This window comes from Rhinolophus sinicus, linkage group LG02 (genome assembly GCF_036562045.2).
Source record: "Rhinolophus sinicus isolate RSC01 linkage group LG02, ASM3656204v1, whole genome shotgun sequence".
NCBI lineage: Eukaryota > Metazoa > Chordata > Mammalia > Chiroptera > Rhinolophidae > Rhinolophus > Rhinolophus sinicus.
This window is the reverse complement of record NC_133752.1, coordinates 145,772,699-145,799,671: the sequence shown is the minus strand read 5'-3', so window position 1 is coordinate 145,799,671 and position 26,973 is coordinate 145,772,699. Positions and strand designations below refer to the sequence as shown.

Sequence of the window (26,973 nt, the reverse complement as noted above, 5' to 3'; positions counted from 1 at the left end):
TCAGCAAAGAGGCCAGAGGTTTGTCCTCAAATATTATTTTAATAAATAGACAAAATCCACTAGATTGATGCAGCAAACTAAGGTCAGAGGAGAGGGGAAACTAGGGAGGGAAGAGCCCCTGAGTCAGCGATACAACCTCCTCCCCAACCCTTGGGCTAAGGCACTTTTGGGGAGACAGGTCCTTGGGGTCCTGTTATACTGGGTGAATGGGAGAAGGAGGCATTATGGTCCCTTCTCCCCACCTTTGTGTCAGGACATTGCTGCCTTTCTCAGTCTACCTCATGATCCCATCCCTGATTCACCCCTCTCGTCTCAGCACTCTAAGGGGAAGTTTGGGGGTGCTCCTTCTGGGGGTAGAGGTTTATGCCCCCGAGGAAATAGATCCTGCCCAATCCTGATGGGACACCAGCAACCCTCTTCATCCTGAGGAGCCATCTCTGGGGAAGCAGGGAAGGGGCCCCATGGGCCAGGCTGGGACAGAAGAAGCTAGGTGCTTCCTGGCCCAGAGTGCCCGTCAGAGCCCAGCTCTGGGTGCCCATCGGCAGCCAGGATGGGGTGTGCATCAGGGCCGTCCCGCCGGGGACTGCCCCAATTGCTCCTCAGGATGGTGCCTGTCTTCTCCTCCTTGAACTGCTGTCGGTCTTCCCGCGGGATCTTCACGGCATGGTACTGGGGCACGGTGGCCTCGGGGTACCGTGCCCGCTTGAAGAATCCCATCTGTAAGAACACCAGGCCAGACATGAGGAGCCTGCAGAGCTGAGATGCCTGGAGCAGCACAGCCCAGCACAGCACAGCTCCTGGCTTCCACCACTCCTGGGACAGAAAGAAACAACTGCAGCAGAAAAGAGATGGGCTGGACAGAATCTTGTGCAGTATGCAGCCCCCACAAGTGCCACCATCTGTGCTGGGTCCCCAGGGTCTCATTTACAGCAAGAGAAAAACCAGGAAGGAGACCAAGGTGCATGACCAAGGACATCTGCCTTGGCCCCTGAAAGAGGGGGTTGAAGGTTGAACATCAGGACCGCTGAGCCCAAAGGCTTCCACCCACCCAAGCTTTTTAAGAGACCCAATAGCATCTCCCAGAACACAAATGAGATCTGAGGGAAAACATGGCTTTCTAGAGCTCTGCATACTCTTCTCAAGACTCATACACGCACACCCTGTGTATTCAAACACTGGGCAGCAGCGCCCTTAGGCCAGGGCCCTCTATCCATGAATGTGGTAGCCTAGCCCCTGCCTAAATCATGAACATGCTGGCCCTTACAAGGTGGAAATGTGCCCCTTATCCTTAGGACTGCCTGAGACTCCTATATGCTCAGACTGAACGGCATCTCCTTGCACATTTGTCTCTGCACACTCATGCCCAAGAAAAGACATGCATGGCCCTCCCTGCAGTCCACATGCTGACACTTCAGGGGCCGACCCCACCCTGTGCATGCCCACGCTGTGTATACCCTTATCACCTCACCCTTATCATTACCTCCCGCCCCAGTCCCTAGGACTCGCCCCACCCTCATGCATTCTCATTTCTTCACCCTGAACATTCCCGGCCCCCTGAATGCTGGGCACTCTAATAACACTCACACACATACATACCCACACACACACACAATATTTTGAACACACACACGTACACACATGCACACACACAATTACCCCACAGTCCCTGGACCCCCAGCTTCCACGGCCGAGGGTTGCACGGCCAGATGGGCCCGGTGATAGTTGGTGGGAAAAGATGAGTTCTGGCTGCTCCGACGGAAGAAGCCACACTGGGATGTCAAAGAGGCAGGGAGCAATTGAGGGGAAGATGGGAAGACTGAGGAAGGATGGGACCTTATCTCTGCTCTGTCCCGCTTCCGTGAGCACAGGAAGCAGGGATCCTGGAGCCAGTTTCACAAAGGCATCAATCTCCCCCAAGAATGACCAACTTCCCAATAGTTTGGATACTACTCCAGAGGCCTGGTCCACTGATGACTCACATTTGTCAAAGGATGTATTTAGTCTGTGATTGGTTGGGGGTGGAGTGGGGTGGAAGGGTGTTCTCCATAGAGCCCAAAGGACATGCATGGTTCCACATAGCCCAGATGTGGCACGCAGTTCAGGGTATGGTCGCTGGTGGATGTGATTCCCTGTACTGACACGTACATGCATGTGCTTTTATGTGGAGCCCCAGATGTGATCCTGTCTACACTCTATATGTACAAGAATGGTTCCACAAAGAGCCTGGTATGTGGAGGCTCTGAGTTCAGTCCTGGAGGCAGTTTCCTGGAGTTAGTTTTCTAGGCTGTTGGCCTTTGTGCCCACAGTTTCCTTTCCAAACTTACCTGCCATGCTCTAATTAAATCAGATCACACTTCCCTGCCACCATGACTCAGCCTCCCATGGTCCTGGAAGGCCCAGATGCTACCCTCCTCGTCTCCCACATCCAGCTCCTACTAACAGACCCTCTTCTAAGGCCCAGCTCAAGGGCCTCCAGCTCTGAAGCTTTCCCTCCTCTGAATTCCCACTGCATTTTCTTCACTTAGTGCCTTCTGCTTGCTCTTGACTACAAGGCTCCCCTTCCCCACTGGACTATCAAATCCCTGAGGACAAGCTCTGCATCTGACTTTCACTTACATGTGGAATCTAAAAACCAAAATAAATTAATAAACGAAACAGAAACAAACTCATCGATCCAGAGAACAAACTGGTGGTCACCAGATGGGAGGGGAGTTGGGGGCACAGGTGGAAAAGTGAAAAAAGACGAAGCAATGCAAATTGCCAGTTATGAATAAAGCCACGGGGATACAAACAACAGCATAGGGAATATAGTCAATAACATCGTAAAACGTATGTATGGTGTCAGATGGGTAGTAGACTTAGACTTATCAGGGTGATCACCTCATAAATTATACCTGTGTAAATGTCTAATCACCTGAACTAACTAATAGAATATTGCATGTCAACTATAATTTTAAAATAAATTTATATAGATATATAGATATGTAGGTATATCTATACATCTATATACAGGTATACAGATCTATAGATCTGCATCTGACTTATCTCTGAAACAACCAGGCCCTGATAGAATCCCTGGTACAGGTGGGTAGGTGTTCGATGTAGATTTGCTGAGTAAATGAGAGAGTGGGTAGAGGAAAACCACAGCGAGAAAGGCCACCTGCCAGACCAGGAAGCCCAGCCCCACCAGCCCCACCTTCCCCAAGCCTCACCTTCCACATGAGCAGCACCAGCAGCGCCAGCACCAAAAGTCCGGCCAGAACAGCCAGGAGGATGACCCACCAGGGGACTCCCTCTGCCACCACCGCCACCGGGTCCAAGTACACCATCACTGGGATCTAGGGAGCGAGGGCTTCATGGAGCAAGGGTAGGGCAGCAAGAGAGCAGCGCTCCCCCAGCACCACCTCCCAGCCCTGCAGCTCACCACTGTGGAGGCATCTCTGAGCACCAGGTTTTTGATAGAGGACTTCACGGTGATGTTGGCTCGGACAATCACTTCCAGGGACTTCACAGCTGAGTACTCCTAAGGAAGCAGGAAAGGAGACCCTCCTCCTAAATGCCCCATGTCTCTTCCTTCCCCCCAGCTCCTAAAATTATAACTGGAATGGTGCCCGTCTTGGGTTAAGCGTGTGCTGCATTTGAACAAGGAGGAGGTAGGAAGAGAAGTGAGCCCCAGAGGGGCTGCCAGGGAGGAGGAGACCCAGCCCTGAACCCCAGCAGTGCTCTCACCTCCAGGAAGGTGCTGTTCCAAAGACGACCCCAGACATGCAGCACAGCCGCCCGGTCAAAGCTGTAGAGTGGGCAGCTGAACACCACGCAGTTGGCTGTGCCCCGGGCACAGTCCTGGGGATCAGGAAAGGCAGGACTCTGAATTGCTAAGCCTGCCCAGGGCCCAGCATCCTCACAAACGTGGTCACACAGCACAGTCACCCTGCCTAAGCCTCACCAGGTACAGGATGTTAGACCTGGGGAAACAAAGCCCCTTCTGCCAGGCCCCTGCCCAGCCTCCAGCTCCACCTGCATGGGGTATAGCAGCCACGTGCCATCTGCTCAGTCTGCCCAGAGCTTTCATCCATCCCTCCATAAGCCCTCACATCTTGGACCCACTTATCCCCTTGATCCTCATTTGTATGTTTCCCGTTTTCCTTACCTGGTCTCAAACTCCCCTCCTCCAGGAAGCCTTCCTGAACTAACCATTTTCCAAAATAGTGCCCTACCCCAGACCTGGGCTATTTGGCTTTGAAATGCATGGAGAGCAGAGAGAAGGTCTCTTATGTGATAGCAGCAGACAGAGTAGCTTCCCCAATTGATGCTGATGCCTAACATTGGTTCCATTTATTGAGCACCTACTACCTACCTTGCCAGGTACTTATCTCATTTAAGCTTCACAACTATCCTGCAAGGTGCATATTATTATCATCCCCATTTTTCAAACTAGGAAATTAACATTCAAAGAGGCCGGGTGGCCTGCCTCAGGTCACACAGCTAGCAAATCTAGTAAGTGGTAAAGCAGATATTTGAACCCAAGCCATATTTGGCAAAGCATCATTCCTACACTAAGCCCAAACTCACTGAAGGAGGACGAGGCTGCCCAGGAGCTGCTGGGAAGACAGGGGACACAGGCCCTGCTCCTCCCAGGTCTGACCTAAGCCCATTTGGTCCATTTCCACCTAATGATCCATTTGCCTAAAAACTGTTATATTCTTCACACTTCATATAAGAAGAATGGCTTTGAGAATGAATTCGGTGATCGTCTTATATTTTGTCACTTTTGAGCAAATCAAGAACCCTTGGTCAATTTGTCTAAAAGGACTTCTGCCTTAATTTTGAATCAAAGAATCAATTTCAAAGTTCTTAGTGAAAAGGGATGCCTTTCTATTTATCCAGAGAAATCCAAAACACTAATTCGAAAAAATTTATGCACCCCTATGTTTATCACAGCACTACTCACAATAGCCAAGACATGGAAACAACCGAAATGCCCATCGGAAGATGACTGGATTAAGAAACTGTGGTACATTTATGCAATAGAGTATTACTCGGCCATAAAGAAGAATGAAATCTTACCATTTGCAACGATATGGATGCAGCTAGAGAACATTATGCTAAGTGAAATAAGTCAGATGGAGAAAGACCAATACCATATGCACTCACTTATATGTGGAATTTAAACAATAGAATAAGCAAACAAACTAATCAGAAATAGTCTCAGAGATAAAAAGGAAAAACTGAGGGTTGCTAGATGGGAGGGGGTGGGGATGAGGGAGAAGGTGAGGGGATTAGAAAACAGTCGGTAACTACAAGATTGCCACGGGGATACAAAAGACCATTTGGGCAATATAATCAGTAATGTTGTAAAGATTTTGTAGGGTATCCGATGGACACTGGTCTTATTAGGGAGACCACCTCACAGACAGTGTAAGTGCCTGACCACTGCGGTGTACACCTGAAGCTGAAGCTAAACAATAATGAGTGTCAACGACAACTTTATATATATATATATATTCACAGGAAGTGGAACACAGCATAAGGAATAGAGACAGTGGAAATGTAACGACTGTGTGTGATGTCAGAGGGGTAGTAGATTGGGGGAGGGGAGTTATCACTTTGTGAGGAGTATAAATGTCCAACTATTACTTTGTTTTGTACACCTGAAACTAATAATATTAATTAATTAATTAATTAATTAAAAGGGATGCATTTCCAAGGAAATCCGTCATGTGGAGAAGGCAGGACTACTCATACAATAGGGAAACAGTGATCACACAAGTTCACACTACTTCCAGGCGCCTTCATTTGACTCCTGCCTGCTTTCAGGGGAGTAGGGATGCTGAGGGCCCCCAAGAGAGACAGGATGTGACAGTGGAGCTCCCTCCCAGGCAGACAACACCAGAGCTGGCCCAACTGCTTACATTCCCCAGCAGTCTCTTCGACGTCGTGCCTCTAGTGCCCAGGTATATCCACACCTGGGTTTCACTTCCTGGCAACCAGCCAAATATCCCCCCTAATCTGAGTTCCTCCACACTCTTACTGCCAGTGCCACTGTCAAAAGACGAGCACAGAGCATGTGCCAACTTGCTCTATAAATCCACTTCAAGAACAAACTATGTAAAACAAGCAGATAAAAAGGAGGTAAAACTGTTCAAAAGGGACCTACTTAAGGAGTCACACCTAATATACTATAATTTTAGTGATGAGAACTTTTAAAAACTTAAAATGGTTTTTGACATTGTAAAACTCAAGCTGGTTTCCTTACACAAATTGGCTTTTTTGTCCTAAAAGAGTTCAAAAGAACAACAAACAAATCCCACAGGTGGCTAAAGCCACCCCGGCCCTATAAAATGTATGGAGAATAGAATGCATGGCTAACTCACTGGCTGTAGGTCAAGTGCCCTGCTCTGGAGTAAACGCTTGGCAGGCGTGGGACGACCTGTGGTGTCGGCAGCTGCTTCACAGGTGTGATGTGAACTGTCTGGTCAACTTGCCTCAGGTATTGACCATCACAGCATCCCTGGCCACCCACCACCCTGAAGCTCTATGCTCCCAGCATCCTGTCACACCACCACACACACCCCATTCTGGTTGCACCATGTGTGCCTGGCCCTCACCAGGGTGATGTTTTTCTTCTTCTCAGCAGAGGACACTGGCCACCAGGACGTGCTGGGCTCTGGCTGCTCATGAGGTTCCTGCTGCTTCGGCTGCTCCAGTTCCCGCCGCCTCCTGCCGTTGCGGTCCACATTCTGGATGTTGTGAGGGGGGCCCCATGAGTGTGCCTGAGATGGCATCTCCTCCGCACTGCCTACCTCCTAGCCCCCTACCCACCTACACACGCCCAGCCCCATGCCACCCTTCCCAAAGTCTAACCCCTCCACCCTGCTTCAGCGGCCCCCCCCACCCTGCCTAAGCCTCACCAGGTGGAGGATGTTGGGTCTGGGGGAACAAAGCCCCTTCTTCCCGGGCCCCTGCCCGCCTTCCAGCTCCACCCTCATGGGGTACAGCAGCCACTTCCCATTGGCAATCTCGTGGGGCCACATGATGTTGAGGAAGGCAGAGCCCAGGGTGTTGAGCGACTGGCCCTGGTTGGAGACCTGTGGACACAGGGAGTGTGAAGGGAAGGAGCTCGGTTTCTGAGGGGACCTTAAATCCACAGAGACGGAGGGGACAAGGGCTGAGGAGAGGGCCTCAGGAAGCACAGTTTCAGCAAAGACTCAGGATCCTAGACCCCCCCAGGCATGATTCTTTGCCCACCCCAAACCCAGAAAAACCTGGAGATGTCACTGGCAGGTATGGGGAGGCCTCAGCAAAGCCAGGCCAGAGTTGTGGAGAGAGACATCAGCCCTCTCCCCACGACCCCATCCCCCAGCTGAGGCCCCCCCACAGAGAAGCTTCCCTGGGCCCTCATGGCCTCCCCAGACCAGCAGGTGAGATGTCCAGTCAGGGATGACCAGGAAATGGTCACGGCCCCTGCACAGACACCTGCCCACAGCTGAGGTCCAGGTGTAATGGGAAGCCTCGAACTTGCTGGGCCAACACGCTGCCATACAGTAGCAGAGCCCCAACTCTTGGGACATATCTTAGCTTCTCCTCTATGCCAAGAAGGGAGGGGGACCACAAGGGACCACACACTAGGACACTTACCGTGACCTCATATTTGACCTTGCTGCCAACATCCTTCTCAGACTGCATGGCGCTCTCGCCTTGCACCACACCGGAGAAGAAGAGCTGCTGGGGAATGGCCACCCTGGAGACGAGGGGTCAAAACAGGGACTGAGGAGTTCTGGGACCTGATGGAGGGCCAGGAGGCAGAGCCGAGGCCAGGGTGTGGGCTTGGCAATGCCCACCCTTACAGTGCAGGTGCCCACTGGGGCAGGGCTTACCCTGCGATGGACAGTGGCAGCTCAATGAAGACATGGGCCCGGGCAGAGACTGGATGCAGCTCCTGCTCGCTGATCCTGGCATGTGGTCAGGTACAGGCATGGGCAGCAGGCACAGGCACCACCTCAAGTGGTCAGGGGAGACCCTTCCAGGTGGACATCAATTCTACTGCCCCCAACCTCACCCTACCCCAGCCCCACCAGGCTTACGTGGCCAACAGCAGCTCCACCTCTAGTTCTGTTGTCTCAATGGTGATCCCTGAGGTGCTGAGGATGAGGTAGAAGGTGATCTAGGCCAAGGATGGAATAGGATTAGAGTCAGGGGAGGCCAGGGGCTTGAGAAGGGCTCAGGGGTTGGAGGTCACTCAGATAGGGATAAGGACAGAGTGCCAACCTGGGCACCTCTCTTCATGGGGTTCCCCAGCTCACACTCAACACGGGAGGCATTCTCATTGGACAGGCACAGTGGTTTCTCCTGGAGTGGGGAGAGAAGGAGAGGTCAGTTTGGATCACTGGAGCCCCCAGGACCCCACCAACTCCAGCCGGGCCCTCACCATGGGGTCCAGGGCCCGGACTCCTGAGTAGTGCAGGGCGGCAGGGAGGCTGATCAGGAGCTGGGCTTCATGGGCATCGTCCCCATCGGCCTGGGGCTGGGCTGGGTCCGAAGGCAGGTTGGTGACCTCCAGCTCCAAGCCAATGACTGGCTGCCCACTCAGTGCAAACAGGGCTGTTGTCCCATCTGCATCCCTGGAAGGTCAGATCCCACTCATTTTAAGATCTGAACACCCCCTGCCTCTCCCATTCTTGCCTCGTCCCCCAGTGCGTGCAGCAGGCCTGAACTCCCGGGGGCTCTGCTCCCACCAGTCCAAGCTTCAGGTCTTCCCATGCTCTCAAGAGATCTAGACTGGGAGTCAGGGGACCTTCATTCTGGTCCCAGCACCACCACTAGCTCACCTTGGGCAAGTACTTTAACCTCTCTGGGCCTCCGTTCTCCATTTATGAAGTGAGACTAATAATAATCCCTGCCACATGAGGTTGTGAAAACTAAACGGTGAGATGTATGTGAACTGGGTATTATTACATGTATTGTGACAGAGCCCTGTGGCCCTGTCACTGACCCTCATCCTATAGTCTTCTGAGTTATCAGCAGGTCCTCCCCAGCCTTCCGCCCCCCCCACCCCTGCTGGCTCAGCCCCTCCCTCTGCCTGGCCTTCCTGAGGGGGTTTCCTTACATTCCTTGAACTCTTGCCTGCCCACCCCACCTTCTCCCTCACTCCCCCTCACATGGGCAGAGGCTGGAACTCCGTGTCGCTGACCCGGGCACAGAAGCGGGCATGGACCAGCTGCAGATTGCTCTGGCAGATCTTATCTTCACCACAGCCTTGCTTCAGGAAGTGGATCTGGGGAGATATTTGAGAAAAGGGTCAATCCTAGGGGATGAGGCAGGAGGTGAATGTGTTGCCAAGGCATATGGTGGGATAGAGTGCCACAGGATTACAAAATCTGGGTTCAACTCTCAGATCTGCAGCCTATTAGCTGTGTGATATTGAGCTGGTCCCTTAACCACTCTGAGCTGTGTCCTTATCAGTAAAATGATGGGAGTATTACAATTCTAACTAGTCCACAGCAAGACCACATTTCCCCAGCCTTCCCTGCATGTAGCCAAGTTCCAGATTTAGAAAGTGAAGAGTGCCAGACCGGCCATGAGAACCATACAAGGAGCTTCATGTTACCCCTTTCCTGCTGACCAGGATGGAGATGACCTAAGGACCTTAGAGGCCTCATTTGAAGATGCAGAGCCCCATCCGCCTAGGCCCCTGAATGACTCCATGGAATCGAGAAACACTGTCTTCTCTGGCTAGATACAGGTGACTCTTTGGGCCATTTTCCATTTTGGGGTCTATTTGTTACAGCACCTTGAGATATCAGGGACTACTGGAGCAACATGTGAAAGAACTTTGAAAGCTATGAATGAGTATCACTGGTGAGGGGCCATGATCATTGCCCCTGCCAGCTCCTTTTTCTGGGCTAAACCAGAACACATGCTCACCTCTGCCCGCTGGGTGCTAGGCTGGTAGGCATTGAGAATGGGAGCCACTGGGGGCAGCCCCTGGCCAGGAGCCTGTCGCCGGAGCCGAGGGGTCTGGAGACTATAGGACAGGGTCACCACAATGGCCCGAAGCTTGTCTTTGACATTCTCCTTGAAAGGGGAAAAATGAACATGAGTGGATACAAGAACAATTCCCAGGCCCCAACCCTACCCAAAGCCCGAGCCAGACTTAGGACAGATTCTGAAACTTGGAAAGAAACTTAGGGAGATGAAGAAAAGAGGTGGAGAACTGAGCAAGGAGAAGGGAAAGCAACCGGGGGTTTGGGGTGGGTGGGCGGATGCCCTGCCAGCTCCATCTCCAGGGAGTACAGAACTTAGCAGGAGATACAAGAAGGCACCAGGTGAGAAAGTCAGCCCATAAGGGAGGCTTCCTAAAAGTCAAGATCTTAGAATGATATATGAGTGTGTTAGGAAAGAAGATAAAAGGAATCAAGGAAAAGAGATTGTGCAATGACAATGACCCTCAGAGGCCAAGCAGTCAGTGTCCACCTGTAACTGGAACATGGCATCTCCGCAGACTCGGTCATGCTGGTGCTTCAGCCACACAGTGCCCGAGGCCTGGTGCTTGGGGTCATCCGGGCCACGGTTCAGGAAGGTCACACGGGGGACCTGGCCCCGAAGCCTGCGGTCTGTGTCCCCATCTAACACGTAATCCAAGGCTGTGGCATTTGGGGAGAAGAGAGGAGCCAGTGAGCTGGGGAACTTCTCCAATCTGACCCTGTTCCCAGAGGCCCTTCTCTCCACCTCGGAGTGAACCTCTCCAAACCCAATGTGGTGGGAGGTCGGAGGGGGGCCTCACTCACCCACGATAGGACTGTAGCTGCTGGGGACTGCATCGTAGTTGAAACAGACCCTTAGGTCCACACTGTGGGGGCAAAGGTTAGCTCCTGAGCCAGGCAAGGCTGATGGGTCAAGGCCACACCCATACCCTGCCCAATCCTGCCCCAGCCCCCAGCTCCAAACTAGGCAGAGGAATGGAGAAGGGAGCAGGAGGGGTGGAGGTGCCCACCGAGCCTCCCTCCCCTTAAATCTTGCCTCACCAGACCAAGTGGCCACCAGCACAGTTGGGCTGTTCTAGGTCGATGGCTTGTGGAGAAATGAAGACCTCATAAGAGACATGGAGGACAGGTCTGGCCCTAGGAAACGGGGAGTTGAGGGCACAAGAAACATGAGAACATAAGGTTGAGAAACCAGGGAGGTGGGCAGACTCTTCAGCATCAGATTTGGCTGAGTCGGGCTTATGCCTCAGGGAAGGAGAAAGCAGAGGAGAGGCAGGGCTCACCTGAAGAGCACGGCAGTGTCAGCCAGGGAGCCCACCAGCAGGTCAGGATAATGGTTCTCATCCACGTCTAGGCCACCAGACAGAGAGTAGCCAAAGCTCTTTATGCCCACGGCCTCGCCCTCCAGCACCTGTGGGACCTGACTGTCAGCTCCCCCACCCACCACTCCCAGCTCTCTGCCTCCTCCCCTACCTTCTGCGGCTATGCCCCTTGTTCTACTCGCACCTACTCCATCATCCCAGCAAACCCCCTCACCTGGGAAGGTTTGACGACAACCCCCAGACTGCTCCCATGGTAGATAAAGACTTTTCCATCGGCATCAAAGGGAGCACCCACAGCGATATCTGCAGGCGAGGGGAAAAGGCAGTCAGACGGGAGGGGGAGGGGAGACAAGGTCCAGGCCCCAGCTTTCCCTCCCTCACTCAGTTCCATGTTGTATGCTTTCTATTTTATTGAGAGTCTACTAAGTCCCAGACACCTTACATATATCAGTTTCAATCCTCAGCTACTCTCTGCAGATATTACTAGCTCAGAAAGGTTAGGTAACTTGCCCAAGGTCACAAAGCTGGTAAATCGTAAAGTTCAGGTGTAAGCTCCCTGAGCCCTCAAAAGATCTCCCCTTGACCTCGGAGGTACTTCCCTGTCCCTGCCCCTGCCCCTGCCCCCTCCCTCCCCTGAGCCTTTCTAGTTCCCAATCACACCTGGGAAGCCATCTTGGTTGAGGTCCCCCAGGACAGCCAGGCTGATCCCAAACATGGAGTCGGGGGAGCCACAGAGCCGGAGAGGGGAGACCCCAGCCCAGTGACCCGCCTGGTTCATGTACACATACACAGCACCCCCCAGCTCTTCTTGGCGCTCAAAGAAGTAGGGGGCACCCACTACCAGGTCTGCCCAGCTATGGAGAAAGAAAGACAGTCAGTATGGCATCCTCCCCACGCAGGGGAGTCAGGAAGAGATGCCAGAGGATGCTCAGACCTCCTGGACCCAGCTCCCCACAGCTCCACTCCCCTCTACCCACTCACCCATCATTGTTAAAATCAGCCACAGCCAGTGAGTAGCCAAAGCCAGAAGTTAGGCGCTCCCCGGACAGCATAACTTCAGGCACCAGGCGACTGGCACTATCTTTGCGCAGAATGACCACAGCGCCCTTGTGGTTGGCACGGGGGGCCCCTGCCACAAAGCTCAGCTCCTCTGCACGTACCAGACTCTTCCCAGAGTCAATGGAGAAACCTGGGTGGGGGTGACTACCAGTGAGCACTCCCCACAAGACTCAGGAGCCAGGGTGTGTCACAGCCCCCACTGCCCCCTCCTCACAGGTCCAGAGCCAAAAGGTGGAGGCACCCTGCAAGTTATCACCACCACAGCTGGATTTCTCCTCCTCCCCCTCCATAGGCCTGGCAGCGCCCCCACACCCAAAGACTGGAGTGTGGCACAAGGAGTGCAATGAAGTCAGTCTCAGGGACTGGGAAGGAAAGAGAAGCGCAATGGCTGAGAAGGCCGGACACCGGGCAGGAGCGAGCCCACTAGCAGGATCTGGGATTCCCAGGGACCTGCTGTCCCCTCTGCACACCCAGGAGGCCCCAAGCCCATCCAGTGCACCTTCTTTGCCCCCACTCCCACCCTGCCAGGGAGAGGAAGCCTTCATGTGGATGGGGGAGACAAAGGTGATAAATGGAGTAGGGAAGAGCTGGAATCACCCAAAGATCTCCCAGGCCTCATTTCCTCCTTCTCTGAAGTGGGATGTAGATAAGAAAATGAGAGGGACTTACCCACATGGCTAGAACTTTCTCCAGCATGTGCCCACCATCCATCCCTGAGAGAAAGGCCCCCTAGAGGTCTAGCCACCTTCCTTCACAGCATGGTCTCCACCCACCTGGTTCTTCCTCCACGGAGACCCCTGTTCACAGCCCCGTAGGCTCTCCCCCTTCTTCTTGGGCCTTATCACTGGGCCTAGCTTGTCTCTAAAATTTGGGTCCAACATGTGTTTCCCTGGGTGTGTGTTGGCGGGGTGGGGCAGGAGAGGAGAGGCAGCCAGGTCAAGCCCCCAGGGCTCAGGAGGATGTGGGTGGACGCTTACAAACCTAAGTAGCTATTCAGGGCCAAGTCTCCGGCTGGTCCTGGGAGCCGGTCAGCGGGGTCCAAACTTTTATACACCAGCTGGTCAGGGTCTGAGCTATCAATGTTGGTCACAAAGAGCAACCCTGCGGGAGGTGGGGGAGGGGGAGGGAGGAGACACCAGGGAAGGGACATCCAGAGGAGGGAGCCACAGAGTACGGAGACAGAGCCAGACACAAAGACAAGAAGGAGAAGAGGTAGAGGTGGAGAAAGATTATGAGAGAGACAAAGAGGCCAAGAGGGATGAGATTCAGAGACAGAAAGACAGAGAGAGACAGGGTGAGAGACAGAGACAGAAGGGGGGGAGCACGGAGAGGGAGGACGAGAGAGAGGAGCAGAGGGTTAGAGTGGCTCTGGGCCTGGAGGGGTCCCTACCAAAGTAGCTGTTGGCAGGGACCGGGATGAGACGGGGGTCCTGCTCCTTCTCACCCCCCGCCTCGTAGGGCCCGTCGTCCAGGTGGGCCAGGTCCGCTGAGCCCTGCGCACAGAGCTCCACCCTGGCAGTGCCTGCAAGGACAGACCTGTTAGTGCCCTGGGTAAGGATTGAGAAGCATCCCTCAGGCCAGATGCTAATTAGACAGGCACACAGGGAAGCCCCTCCTCGCCCTATGTCCACCCCCTCCCCAGCCCACAGACTTGGCACACACTCACCGAGTGTCAGCTCAGCCAGCTGCAGCGTGCGGAGATGGGAATGGGAGTGATGAGGTGTAGACTTGTGTATTGGTAGGGAAGAACAGCCATGTGGGGCGGGGGGGCTCATGCCAGCATGTTGAAGAACATTCAGCCATGCGAAGGAGAGGAGATACCTCCATTCGTGAGTGTGCTGGCATGACCGGGGTGGAAGGTGCTGCAGTGCCCCAGGGCTACATGGCAGTGAACATGTGGGCATGCTTGGCCACGTGCTGCCTGAAATCCCAGCTCTGAGGTAAGAGGACAGTTTGGTTCCCTTCTCCCCTCCCTGAGGAGTGACTCACCCTTCCAGTTATAGGTTCCCGGGGCCCCAAAGAGGAGGTAGTGGCTGTCGGGGGAGAAGGCAGCAGCCGCGCCCTGCTGGCAGAACCCAAATTGTTCGTGGCCCTGAGGGCGTCCCTCACAAAACTTCCACTCCCCACCATCCAACTCATCACGGATGGCCATGTCCTGGCTTAGCACAAAGCAGCGACCAATGACATCCCTCGTCTCCAGCATCTGATCCACTCGCTGCCTTGCCTCGTATCGGTGTGCACAGGTCTGTGGGAGGAAGGGATGAGGGACTGGCCATTCCATTGGGTCAGGGACCTGCCTGAGCCACGCTACCCACATGTAGACATGTGGCAGACACTGGTTCATGTGCAAACACACACACACACACACACACACACACACACACACACCTATGCTGGCATCACTTGAGCACCACAACCAGCCCAGTGTTCAGTTGGTACATTCATAACCCACTATCCCATCAGCACACACTTCCTTGCCCTGACAGGATGAACTCCTTGTTCCTTTGTTCCACATTCTTCCAGAGCATCCACAGGCACAACTAAGCCACCACATAGGACTTGTGCCTCCTTGATCACACAATAGGTGACTATGCCCAACATGCCAAGCTTGGTCTTGTGTCGGGCCCTTTGTAAGTGACATCACCCTGTCTGCAAAGAACTTCCCCTCTCCGCTCTCTATGTATCGCTTATTCTTGAAAGCCTGGCTCAAATCACCCCACATGCAGGAGTCCTTTCTCTCCATTCCCTCTTCAGACTTTGATGGGCTCGGGACTACACCACTCACTTAACATTAACCATTAGTCTGCCACATAGTGACTTGTATTATTAATGGTGTGTTTGTGCATGTTAGTGATGATACACAGAGATACAGGAAGGAAAGAATGAAAATTTCCATAATGTGCAGTAGGCTATTTGAGGCACGGACCAGGCTTTTCCCTGTCTTTACATATTCTCTCTCAGTAACTAGCACGATGCCTGATGCTTAAAAGGTTCTCAGTAAGAGTCTGACAAATGGATAAATGGATGAATGGTTAGATGGTTTCAACTTATAAGGGCAGAGGCCAGATCTTATACTTTTTTATATCTCCCTGAAGTCCTGGGAAATAGACCATCATACCATATGCCCAACCTATGTTCTATAAGCACACCTGTGAATATGCACACACCATACATGCACACACACACACACACACACACATACACACACCCCACCCTGGCATATAGTCACAAGAAGTGGTACTTACAACAATCTTGCCCCCGGGCCCCTGGCTCCGAACACTAACTCCCAACCACTGGTTCTCCTTGCTCTCCTTCTGCACATCAGCTAGAGGCAGGACGCTGGGAATTAGGGGAGGGAAGAGAAGGCCAAGTCTTCTCTTTCCCCCCCATATGTTCCCCCCACTCCACCACCACAGAGCCCGCACCTCCCCGGTCGATGTCCACTCTGAAGCAGTCGGTCTCCTCCAGACTCAGGGGGCAAGCGAAGAGCCCGCCCGTGCGGTTGGCCTGCTGCCCAGGCAGAGCCAGGGCCTGGGGAGCGCCCACCAGCAGCCTGCATAATGGGACAGGAACAGGAGTTAGTGGCCTGAGTGCTCCCCCTCCCTAGGCTGCCCAGGCCCAACCCCTCAGTACCAAGCAGAGTGCTGAAGAACTAAGAAGGGCCAAAAGTCAGTTTCCTAAGTCCTGGCAAGGGCAGGTAAATACCATTGGCCACACAATCGTCACGTCACATATGTACATATTCTCTGGGTGAGGGACCACATGCACAGTAGACATACACACATGCATACACACACACACACAGCAACCCCAGAAGCCTGGCCAGCATTTCTAGTTTGAAAGAACCGCCTGTTCCCAGCACCTGTTCCTGATCCAGCCTTTCCTATCCACTCCCTGGCCCCATCCCCAAGTTCTGCCCTCCTCCCTGGTTCAGACGAAACCCTCCCAGAAATGCCAAGAACGCTGGGATCAAAAGTAACAGGGGCCCAGACTGGCACCATAAGGCAGCCTAGGGGCCAGCTCCGGAGGCCAAGCAAGAGGCTAGATGTGGGCCTACTTCCCCTACCCCCTCATTAGGGACCCGTCAAAGACCCCACCCCCAGCTACCCTGCCAGCCCAGGATTCTGTCAGTCACTCCAGCTAGCAGGAAGGTGGGGGCAAATTTCTTATTCTGTCTCCAATCTTTCCCTCCCCCATTCTCCCCCCACTTCTTTAGCCCCCTTTCCTAGCCTTCCTTCTCTCCACAGCTATGATTTTCCCATTCTTCCCACCCCACCCCTCTCCCGCCCCCTCCCAGTATTCTCCCCTTCAGCCACTTTCCCAGCTATAACTTTCTTGGCAGGACAATTTTCCATAATCACAGCCAAGGCTTCCCCGGGAGAGGACTGTGCTGGGAATGGAGGCTGCCTGGGTCCCCTGGGGCTGAGCCCCCAGGCCAGGAGTGAAGGAGGGAGAGAGATGAGGTGATTGGCACCCAGCTGCCTACAAGGACCCTCTCTTCTAAGAAGGAGAGACTCAAAAGTGGCAGCAGGGCAAACTTCAAAGCCTCTCTCCCACAGTTTTCCTCCATCTCCCTTCCTGGGGGGTAGGCCCAAAGCTGTGTGGGGCAATACTGCAGACAGGCATCCGTGAGGCACTGTGCCATTTCTGACGGTCCGGGAAGAGGGCAGGGCACAGAGCCATTCTCCCTTCCCACAACTCCTCCTCCTCTCTTAGCAGCTGTCATCCCATGTCAGGGCCAGTGTCAAGAGACAGAAGGGTGGGGAGAGTGGTAGGGAGGAGAGCGTGGCACGCATTTGGCATTTCTTAACAACTATTTATTGAGAAACTATCATCTGCCAAGCCCTATGTCAGGCACTGGTGAGACAAGGAAGTAATATCTCTTCAGCACCTACTATGAGTCAGGCTCTAGGCTAAATGCCAGGGACAAGAGAAACTAACGTTTATCACTCTCTACCTAGCTGCAGAGGCTAGGCAAGTTTAGTTCATTATCTCATTTAATCTTCACAATCCCCTGTAAGCCTTCTTTTCTTGTCTTTCAGATGAGGACACTCACTCAGCGACATTAAGTAGTATGGTGGAATTCAAATGCACATCTGCCTAACTCCAATTCTCATGCCTTTTCCATCACACCCAGTGACAGGCCATCTCCAGAGCACTGAGACCCCTCCAGAAAGGGAAGAGGAGGAATGGGAGGGGAAGGTACTCCAGGCAGAAAAGAAACCAGGTGGCACAGCCAACCTTCACACAAGTCCTCAGTACCCTCCCCCCACATCTCCAACACAGAGATACCCATCTCTTGGAGGACCAGGCTGTCTTATTCATCTTTGTGCTTGCCCCATAGGATCCTGAACCCACACTTCACTTGCAGAGACAGCTAGTGCCTCAGCTGGTCAGCGCATCGCTAGCACCAGGAGAAGCTAAGAGTCAGTGTTCAATGCTTACAATCTCCTCCAGAGGCAAGAGGAGGGAGGTGGGAGGAGGAGAGGAGTCCATATGGAGGAAAGAAGCAGAGCGCATAGATTTGCCAGCCCCACCCCTGTTGGAGAACAGACCAGCCCATCCCTCCTGGAACAAGAGTTCCCACTCTCTGGTCCCTCCACCTTTGCCCCAGCCACACACTCCTTCTGGCGTCATCCCATGATCCCCAGCCACCCCAGACCTCTGGACAGAACAGTAGCCACAGCTGCAGCCACTGCAGAGAGAAAAGCAAAAACATGTTGGCAGCTGGGGGCAGAGGGACTCCCTGGGAGCCGGGCTAAGAGAAAATGGAGAAGCCCACGACCACTGCACCTCTCAGTTCTCCACACACTCCAAGCTCCCACCCAAGTCCAGCCCTCTCTGACTTTCTCAGGCTGGGTGGCCCTCTGGGGAGGGTTGCTGGCCTGAAGGTTGGCTCAGCCTGCTGGGTGCTCTGGCCAAGCCTTTGGATCTGGGCTCACTGTGGGCACTAAAACTATTCTCTAGCTCTGTGGCTCCCAATATAGGAGTAATAGTACTAACAGCTCAGTGCATTAGCTACGGGCCTTGTTCTATGCTAAGAGTTTTCCGTGCTGGTGAAGGAGACCTGAACTCAAAAGCTAGGGGGGAGTCAAGTACCTGGTCTCTCACGTGCCACCAGGCAGCAGAGCGCCCCCTGCTGGAGCAAAAGCCGGGTTAGGCCGTCAGGCCCCTCTGGGAATGCCCCCAGCTTGACTCCGGGAGACATGATCAGGGGCCACCTTCAGAGATGAGGGGGAAATGACAAGAGACCAAGCTATTAAAAATAACCTAGAATTTGCCTGGAAATAGCTCAGAGAGTTCAGCATGTCCTAAAAAGGCCTCCAGTCCTGGAACTCTGGCAGATGGGGGAAGGGGGAGGAATGGAGACAGATGAGGGAGGAAGTGGACAGAAGGCTGAAGAAGAGATGAAGTCAGTTGCTTTCTATCTCTCCCAAAGTTTGGGAGACCACACACCCTCCTCCATGATTACAGGGATAATGGAAGGAGAAAGATCAGAGCTAGCCCCTCCTCCCTAAGCAGGGAAAAGAAAAATGAGTTCTTGTCACTACCCTCTGCCCCCAGGCCAAGAGTAGCAGGGAGAAGACAGTCCCCGTGGACAACATCGATCCCAGTAATGGACACTTAGTGTGGCTTAGGCGCTGGCCTAGGAAAGAAAAGCCGCTTGGCAGGAGGGGGTGGGAAGCTTTCTTTCTTTCTTAAAATCATACATGTAGCTAGAGCCAATAGTACAGGAAGCATGACAATCACACGTGTGTCCTTCTCCCCTGGGTCCTGAACTGATTACAAAATAACTAGAATTGTCCTCTGCCCCTCACTCCTTCCTGCCTTCCCCCACTGCTGAGATTCCTGGAGCTGGAAATTTCCTGAGCAGGAGGAAGGGGAACAGCCTGGCCAGCATCCTTCCTGGACCTCTCTCTTGCTGCTGCTGCTGCTGCTGCTGCTGCTGCTGCTGCTGCTGCTGCTACAACTTTTGGGGGCTATGTTTTCTGCCACTCTGTGTCACTAAACCACCTAGCGCAAGTTGCCAGACCCTCCAAGGTCTGTCCTCTCCCAACCGTCCCACAGTCTTGAGCCACAGAAGTGGCAGGGCTCTCCTGGTCTCCCGGGGTCCCGCTGCCCTCATTCCGTCCTATGGCAATGCACTGGCAGGACGTTATTTCTGGAGTCTACCCCCCATCCCTCCCATGGTACCTTCAGCCTCTTGTCCTTTCCCAATCTTCCTGCTCAGTCCCCCTCCCTGAGGGAATTCAGCCCTTTGAAAAAGGAGAGCCACAGACCCTGAGACTGGAACAAGGATGAAAGTTAGGAAAGTGAGGGGAAGGCTAAAAGACATGACAGGGCTTGCTAAGACAAGGACCTTGCACTCCAACTCATCCCCAAAGCAAGAGCCTGGGTCTCGCGGCCCGTGGGTACACCTCCAGACCCGAGACAGAACAGACAAAGCTCCAGGCTGGGGTGCGGGACATCTGTGTACAGCCGAGTCTTCGTGGGGTTGGAAGACTGAGAAATGAGGTGGGGGTACGGAATCTGTGGTTCGGGCACGGGGACTCTGGGAGGGTGCGGTGACTCACCAGCTCTGGGGTCGCGGCTGTAACTGCCGGTGCAGAGCCACAGAGAAGCCGAAGAGGCTCCCTGGCTCTCCCTCCTTGCGCAAGGCGCCCATCACATCCAAATTGAAGGCGACAGCCCCTGAGGAGAGCAGTCCCGCGAGTAGGGATCCAAGAAGGTAACAAATCCCAGGGACACCCCGAGGATCACGGTCCAGAGTCCCCGCCATGGGGCACACCCCCGTGCGCTCCCCGCGAGCGCAACTAAACTCGCTGGAGCCCCCAAGCCCCAGGTCTCCAACGCAGGTCTCTGGTCTCCAGTCTCGCTGCTCTTCAGGAGTCTCCCAATTTTCACGGCTCCGCAGCCCCACGCCGGTTGTCACGACTGCCGCAGAAGCGCCTCCGCGTCTGTCCACTTGGGCTCCGGCCTCCGCCTCCGGGGCACCGCCCCGCCCCGCCTTTGGCCCGCCCCCCGTTCCGCAGCAGGTGGAGGCCGAGCGGCACAGCGAAGGGATGCCCAGGCAGGCGGCCCTGGGTGGAACCTGGTCTCGTTCCCTCACCCCCCAGCCCCACCCAAGCTCCATCCCGCCGCCCCCTGTGCGCTCTACCCTTCCCCACACTCCTGCCGACCCCGCGAGGGTGGAGGCGGCGCCTAGGAATGGAGAGCGAGAGAGAGAAGTACAAAGAGAAAGGGGTCGAAAAAGAGAAAGGAGCATAAAATATGAGAAGTCGATGAGGCTAAAGGAGTCTGGGAAGAAAGATAGGCAGGCAGAAAGAGAGGAGATGAAAAGAGAGTGGTCTGGGGCCTGGGTCCCGCCTGATCCCTTAGCACTCCCTTTCCCCTTGGTCACATGGAGCACCTCTCATGCTGTTCGATTCAAACCACTTCCCACCCCTTTCCATCCCACCCCCAGAGCCCAGCATTCGTCAGCATTCAGGGGAACAGAGGGAAAGACAGGCAAGAAGAGAGAGGAAAAACTCAGCAGGTCTGCGGAGGGGAGCAAAGGAGGCAGGTAGAAAGAAAACAGAAAAAAGAAAAGAGATGGAGAAAGAAAGGCAAGAGGTTTATCAACAAGGGATGGGATGAAGAGAGAACACACACACACACACACACACACACACACACACACAAGACTGAAGGTGATAGAGGAAGAGGAAGATAAGCTGGGAAAAAAGGAAGGTGCCAAGGAAGGGCAAAGATGAAAGAGATTGGACCCAAGGGGCTGAGGGATGGGAAGGATGTCTCCTGGTCCCAGACCCTTCCCAGGACTGTATATTTCCCACCCTCCAAAGGGGAGGGGGCAGAGTCCTAGGCTGGCCCAGGCAGGAGCTGGGTGGGGCTTTGCAGGGATCCCACAGGGACCAATGGCCTGTCCCTTTTCCTTTCCCTTCCCCTCAGGCTGAAAAAGAAGCAAAGGGAGGGGGGACATTTTCCAACTCTCTTCTATTTATAACTCTAATCCTGAAATGGGGCCAGGAAGAGAGATAGGAAATAATTTGGCACAACTGGAACCTCACTTGCTCCCACCTCCCCTTCCTAGTTGTCTTTCTTAGTGGTTGTTTGTCTTGTGTATATCTATCTGTCCATCTTTCCCGTCTCTCTCTCTCACCATCTGGTTTTGTCTCATCCCAAACTCTATTTCTGTCTGCCTTCTTGTTTCTGTCACTTGGAATGTTTCTCAGACTACTTCTCAATGTCTCTAATGTTTTCTTTGCCCCTCAGACATTATCATATTCTTAAGATTCTCTCTTTTCCATCCCTTTCTCAAAAGTCCCCATATATATCCTACATAGCTCCTCTGTGCATGTTCCCTTTGCCTCTCTTACTTCTTTGTCCACGGTTATACTGTTTTAAAACAAACAAACAGGTAGGCTGTCACTCTGCTGGCCCTGGGACAATCCTTGCCCTGGGTGAATTACTATGCATTTGAAGGTTTTGGCCTCCATTTTTGCAACACTACACTTGTGGACATCCCCTCCAGGGAACTACCACGCCCCTACACAGGTGGGATCCTAGCACTAGGATCCCACTGTTATCCCCCAGATATGCCTTCTCCATCCCTTTTCGATTTCAGAGCCACAGACAGTAGAGAAGAACTGATATGAAAACACAGAATAGTAAAATCAGGATAGAACTCGGGACTCTCAACTCAGCCCAGACCAGGATCAGAATGTCTTTAGAACCCCAGCTGCCTCCCTCTCTGCACCTGCAGCTTCTGCCTCCCTCCAGCTCCACTACACTGGCTCCTGCTAAATCCAAGGCTGAAATCAGATGCCAAGAATCTGCTTCTGACCTCCTCTGCCCAAATATTTGAAAAGTCACCTCATCGCCACAGGAGGAAGTAGCAGCAAAGAAGAGAGAGAAAGGCAACCCAAAATTAGCCTGGCTATAAATAGTGGGGCAAGAGAAGGCGGGAACATGCAAGAGCCCTACAGCAGCCTAGTAAGTGTAGACATGCAGATCTTCCCTAAAGGAGAAGTGAGACCAGATTGTTGGAGTGGAGAGCAAAATATTGTAGGAATATTATAGGTGACGGAGGGAATGAAAACACTAGAGGGATCCTGAGAATGGAGGAAGTTGAACATTAGAATAAACAACCTGCCAGAGAACTTGTATTTGAGTCAAGAGTTTGGGAATTCATTAAATTAAAACCAATGCTGGGGTGGCCAGATGGCTCAGTTGGTTAGAGCGCAAGCTCTGAACTACACGGTTGCTGGTTCAATTATTCAACAAGGGCTGGGCCAGTGAGCTGATGGGCAATCCACAACTAGATTGAAGGACAACGACTTGGAGCTGATGGGCCCTGGAGAAACACACTTTTCCCCAATATTCCCCAATAAAAATGTATTAAAAAAAAAAAAAACCCAATGCTGATGCTATATGATTTCACTCATATAACATTCTCAAAACAGCAAAACTATAGAGATGAAGAACAGATTAGTGATTGCCAGGGTACAGAGGGTTAAATATAAAAGGATAGCTCAGAATTCCTTCATGTTGATGACGAATTCTGTATCTTGATTTTGGTGGTGGTTATTTGAGTGTATACGTGGGCTAAAAAAGCACAGAAATACACGTACATGCAACACACACACACAATTGAAAGCACTAATGAAAATTAGATAAGGCCTGTAGGCTAGTTAACAGTGTTGTAGCTATGTCAGCCTCCTGGCTTTGATATTGTGCTACAGCTATATAATATGTCACCACTGCGGGAAGCTGGGGGAAGGGTACACAGGACTTCATGTACTATTTTTGCAACTTCCTCTGAGTCTATAACTATTTCAAAATAATTTTAAAAATTTATAAATGCCCAAGCTCAGAAAAGACTTTGGCCCCTTTATGAGTAGAATCTGAAGCTTTCTCCAGACCCTTCCCCCTCTAACAGCTTTCTTTCCCCTCCATCTGAGATCCTTATTTTCTGGCTTCTGTCTCCAGCTTTCAAGCAAACACTTCCAGAACACACACTGGCAGCAGAGCCTTGGAGCATATGTCCCAGGGTCAGCCTTTTCCTCCCCACCATACACAACATGAGTCCTTTCTCACCCCACGCGCCTCTCCAGCACTGGAAGCTTTCTGCCTGCCTCTGGATTCTGGCTGTAGCCAAAGCTTGAATTATGGGAGTGGCTGGGAGAGAAAGAATATAAATGTGACTGAGGGGAGTCAGTAGGGACATGACTTGACCACTCTGGTCTTTGAGAATCCAAGGGAAACCCTTGCATCTTAGGGAGAACTGGGCAGTCACTTCCCACAGGGAACCATTCAAACTGTTTTGAGGGCCCCTTTTCTTTGAGCACTGGCTTCAGGCCAACACTTGGAACTTGGCCACACCACCAGTGACCCCACTGTTGAAGCCCAGCCAGATTTCCCAGTATGAGAAGCCTTCTCCACTCTCTCCATGTCCTCCCTCAGCCCTCACCCAACCCCTAACAACTCAGCAGCTTCCGGCCCTAATGTTTAAGACCAGCCAGTCAGCTTGGAGCTTGCTGATTAAAGCTAAATCTGAAAGAGACCACAAAAGAACAGGGAAACGGGCGGAGGAAAAGAGCATGGAATTGCATTCATTTATTCTAAGGGAAAGTAATCTGGGTGGGAAATTGTAAAGAGAGGTGGTCAGAAGAGATTTCAAATTTCAAAAGTCATTCTCCTGATATGCATGCAGCTTGCGTCCATTTCTACAAAAGGCAGGTGGAGCAGAGCTTCAACCACAGCAGAAACTGAGGTTAAACAGTGAGCAAGAAGGGCCCAGAAAAAGAGCAGCTGGAGGATGACCCTAGGGAGATCAGCTGCAGCCCCCAAATACAGATACAGACCAGATATAGATACAGGTATCCATGTCCTCTCCCCAGCTCTAAGGCAAAGGAACAGCCAGTGTGCAGGAGAGGAGGGCAGGGCTGATGTCTACAGAATCCTGGCAGTCTCTATACTTACTGTGAAAAATGTCAGACAGTCGTGCCAAGTGGGGTGACGGTAATACAGGATGAGCCTGGCACTCTCCCTGAGTCAGCCTGATCTTAACATTCACAGACTGACCTCTGAAACCCCCAACACGAACCCCCGTTATTAGCCCCTGCCCTCTGTTTCACATCTCCCATATCACCATTGTCTGGCACCCCTTCCAACCCCTGCCCTTCTCTCCCAGGCCCCACAGGTCTGGGAGTGAGGCACCAGGCATCTTCCAATCTGCTTCTATTTTGCTGGCTCACTGAGTTAGAAGCTGGAGCCAGAGTTGGGGGAGGATTGGGCCAGGCTGCCCTGTAATGCTCTCACTCTTCCCGCTTCTATTGATCAGTCCTTCTCTGGAAAGGAACCTCTTCCCAAACACTCCTCCCTTGCCAGGATTCTCTTCAACTGATGCCCCACAAGCTGGAAGGGCACAGTGACGAAAGACAGGGCCTCCTCCCCTGGGGTCTCTCCCATGGAGGAGTAAAGTGCAGTGGTTACACTCAGGCTCTACAGTCAGATAGCCTGGATTTGTATCCTAGCTCTACCGCTTGTGAGTTATTTCACTGCTCTGTACCTGAGAGTTTTCATCTGCAAATTGGGGATGACAATAATAACACTTCATAGGATAGTTCTAGGGAGTAAATGAATGAATACATGTAAAGTGCTTGACCCAGGGTGAGTACTCAGGAAATGTTGGAAAAAGAAATTATAGTACACATATAAGCATAGACGCATACGAAGTATCCAGCATTTTTATTCAGAATTTTTATTTTGGCGCTTAACATTCTGCTTTATACTACCACTTCACCATTTCACTCACTAATCCTTTAGTGGTCGCACACCTCCCAGGATTTAAGATGTTACCCTGCAAATAGCTGAATGAATCAAGCAATCAGCAATCCTCAACTCTTTCTTAGGAAATTCAAAAATGTTTTATTCTAACTCAGTCAAGCACCCATTTCTCCTCCCCCTGCAAGTTGATGTGATGCAGTCAATTTAACTATGTAACTGAATCACAAAATGAGAGGATGTCAATGTTGGAAAGAACTTTAGATATGGTTTAGTCCAGGGATTCGCAACCTTCAATGCAATTAGAATCACCTGAACAACTGTTTTAAAAAATACTTAATGCCTGGGCTGTACCCCTCAGAGAGCTAGTTAATTAGTTGAGAGCCAGAGCATTTTTTTAAAATGTCACAGGTGATTCTAATGTTTAGCCAGGGTTGAGAATCACTGATTTAGTCCAACCCCCTAATTTTACTCAGAAAACCCAAATCCAGAGTGGGTAAGCAACTTACCCAAAGCCACCCAGCATGTTAGTGCATGGTGCAGACATGCAGGGTGTCAGGCGGGGTCTCTGCTCCTGCTCCCCACATAAGAACGCAGGACATGGTGAGACCAAAAAGGAACACCCACAGAGCTATAGATAGGGGAGTCATATCACTATAGTCTCGCTGGCGGCTGGGTTAGAGACACAGGAAGCAAGAGCCACACTATCTGCAACCTGCCATCCACTTCTCTCTGCCAACCAACCTCACTTGCTAGCTACAATCCGCAGTGTTAACTGCAATCGGCTCTTACTAGCTCAGCCACCATCTTCTTGCTAGCCCTCCATTTGCTGCTAGCGTAGCCACAGCAATTATATTAGTGGCCAATGGCTCACTCGTTACAGCTGATGGCCAACTAGCCATAGCTGATGGCCATCCAATCACGGCTGATGGCCATTTACTACCCGAGTGAGCACCTTTCCACGTGAGGGCGAGAGCCTGGAAACTGCACTCCTGGCTCTGTCCCCACATGCACCAAGAGAGACTGTGGCAGTGGCAAGAATATGTTGATAATGTTTATAATTTTTTCTTACTGGAGTTAATCCCAGAAGCATTTTTCTTAGTTCAAAGAGGTGTTAAATAATTTACCTTTTACTTTGACAGCAGCACTTACTCTCCTACTGAGACTGAAATGGGTTCGCATTCCCTGACCACAAAAGGACAGAGACTGAATTGCACATACACCGCAGATAGCCAGCCAAGTTAGCAAAGCTCCCTAGGAGGCCGCTTAAAGGGCCGAAAATGCTGCTTCTCTACAATGATCACCCAGCGCTGAGGGACCTCAGCCGGCTGGAGAAAAAAGGAAAGAGGTCCCTCCTAGAGGGAGGGAGCTGAGAATCAACTGAGAACCGGCCGGTGCTGCCAGGAGGGAAAGGCGAGGAAGGAAAAGAATTTCAATGAGTCCAGGGGGCCTCTGCTCCCTCAACAACCAAACTGTGATGGACAGCCTGGCAACCAACCCTCTTCACCACTACCACCACGCCCCGGGAGCCTGAGACCCAAAGGAGATGTTAAAAACGGGCTCTGCAATATGGGTGCTAAAGAAAACTTCTTCCAACACTCACCAAAAAGTGAGCCCTCGATAAAGACAAGAACTCACCGGTCCCCAAACCTGTACTATTCTCTCCCTTCCCAGCCAAGATGTTCACTACCTGCCAACCGTCTCAAAAAGGGGAGGTTCTCGGCCTCACGTGACATTGCAGTCACGTGACCTGGGCCTGGCTGGAGCGGAGGCGTGCGTCCCAGCTCCCGGAATCCGAGGGGGCCGGGAGTGCTCGCCCCACC

At 52.5% G+C, this 26,973-nt stretch overlaps 1 protein-coding gene across 3 annotated transcripts; it reads right to left on the bottom strand.

Annotated features, from left to right (window-relative positions):
- Window positions 1-19: 19 nt before the first annotated feature.
- On the bottom strand, window positions 20-20,424 carry ITGA7 (integrin subunit alpha 7). Of its 3 annotated transcripts, none has more exons than XM_019742399.2 (25): window positions 19,939-20,424; window positions 15,790-15,917; window positions 15,610-15,689; window positions 14,354-14,609; window positions 13,755-13,886; window positions 12,287-12,494; window positions 11,966-12,159; window positions 11,520-11,608; window positions 11,267-11,394; window positions 11,025-11,120; window positions 10,788-10,849; window positions 10,474-10,643; window positions 9,925-10,074; window positions 9,159-9,274; window positions 8,429-8,621; window positions 8,269-8,349; window positions 8,085-8,164; window positions 7,878-7,952; window positions 7,639-7,741; window positions 6,912-7,088; window positions 6,609-6,740; window positions 3,730-3,843; window positions 3,425-3,523; window positions 3,213-3,338; window positions 20-717 (listed from the first exon to the last, which is right to left on the bottom strand). In XM_019742399.2, exons 1-25 carry the CDS (start codon window positions 20,142-20,144, stop codon window positions 487-489), a joined length of 3,426 nt encoding a protein of 1,141 aa, XP_019597958.2. In that variant the 5' UTR covers window positions 20,145-20,424; the 3' UTR covers window positions 20-486. The 3 variants fall into 3 exon arrangements, with proteins under 3 accessions (XP_019597958.2, XP_019597959.2, XP_019597963.2); XM_019742400.2 differs by lacking the exon at window positions 13,755-13,886 and adding an exon at window positions 13,346-13,465 and having other exon boundaries at window positions 19,939-20,423; XM_019742404.2 differs by lacking the exons at window positions 14,354-14,609; window positions 15,610-15,689; window positions 15,790-15,917; window positions 19,939-20,424 and adding an exon at window positions 14,031-14,347.
- Window positions 20,425-26,973: the final 6,549 nt, after the last annotated feature.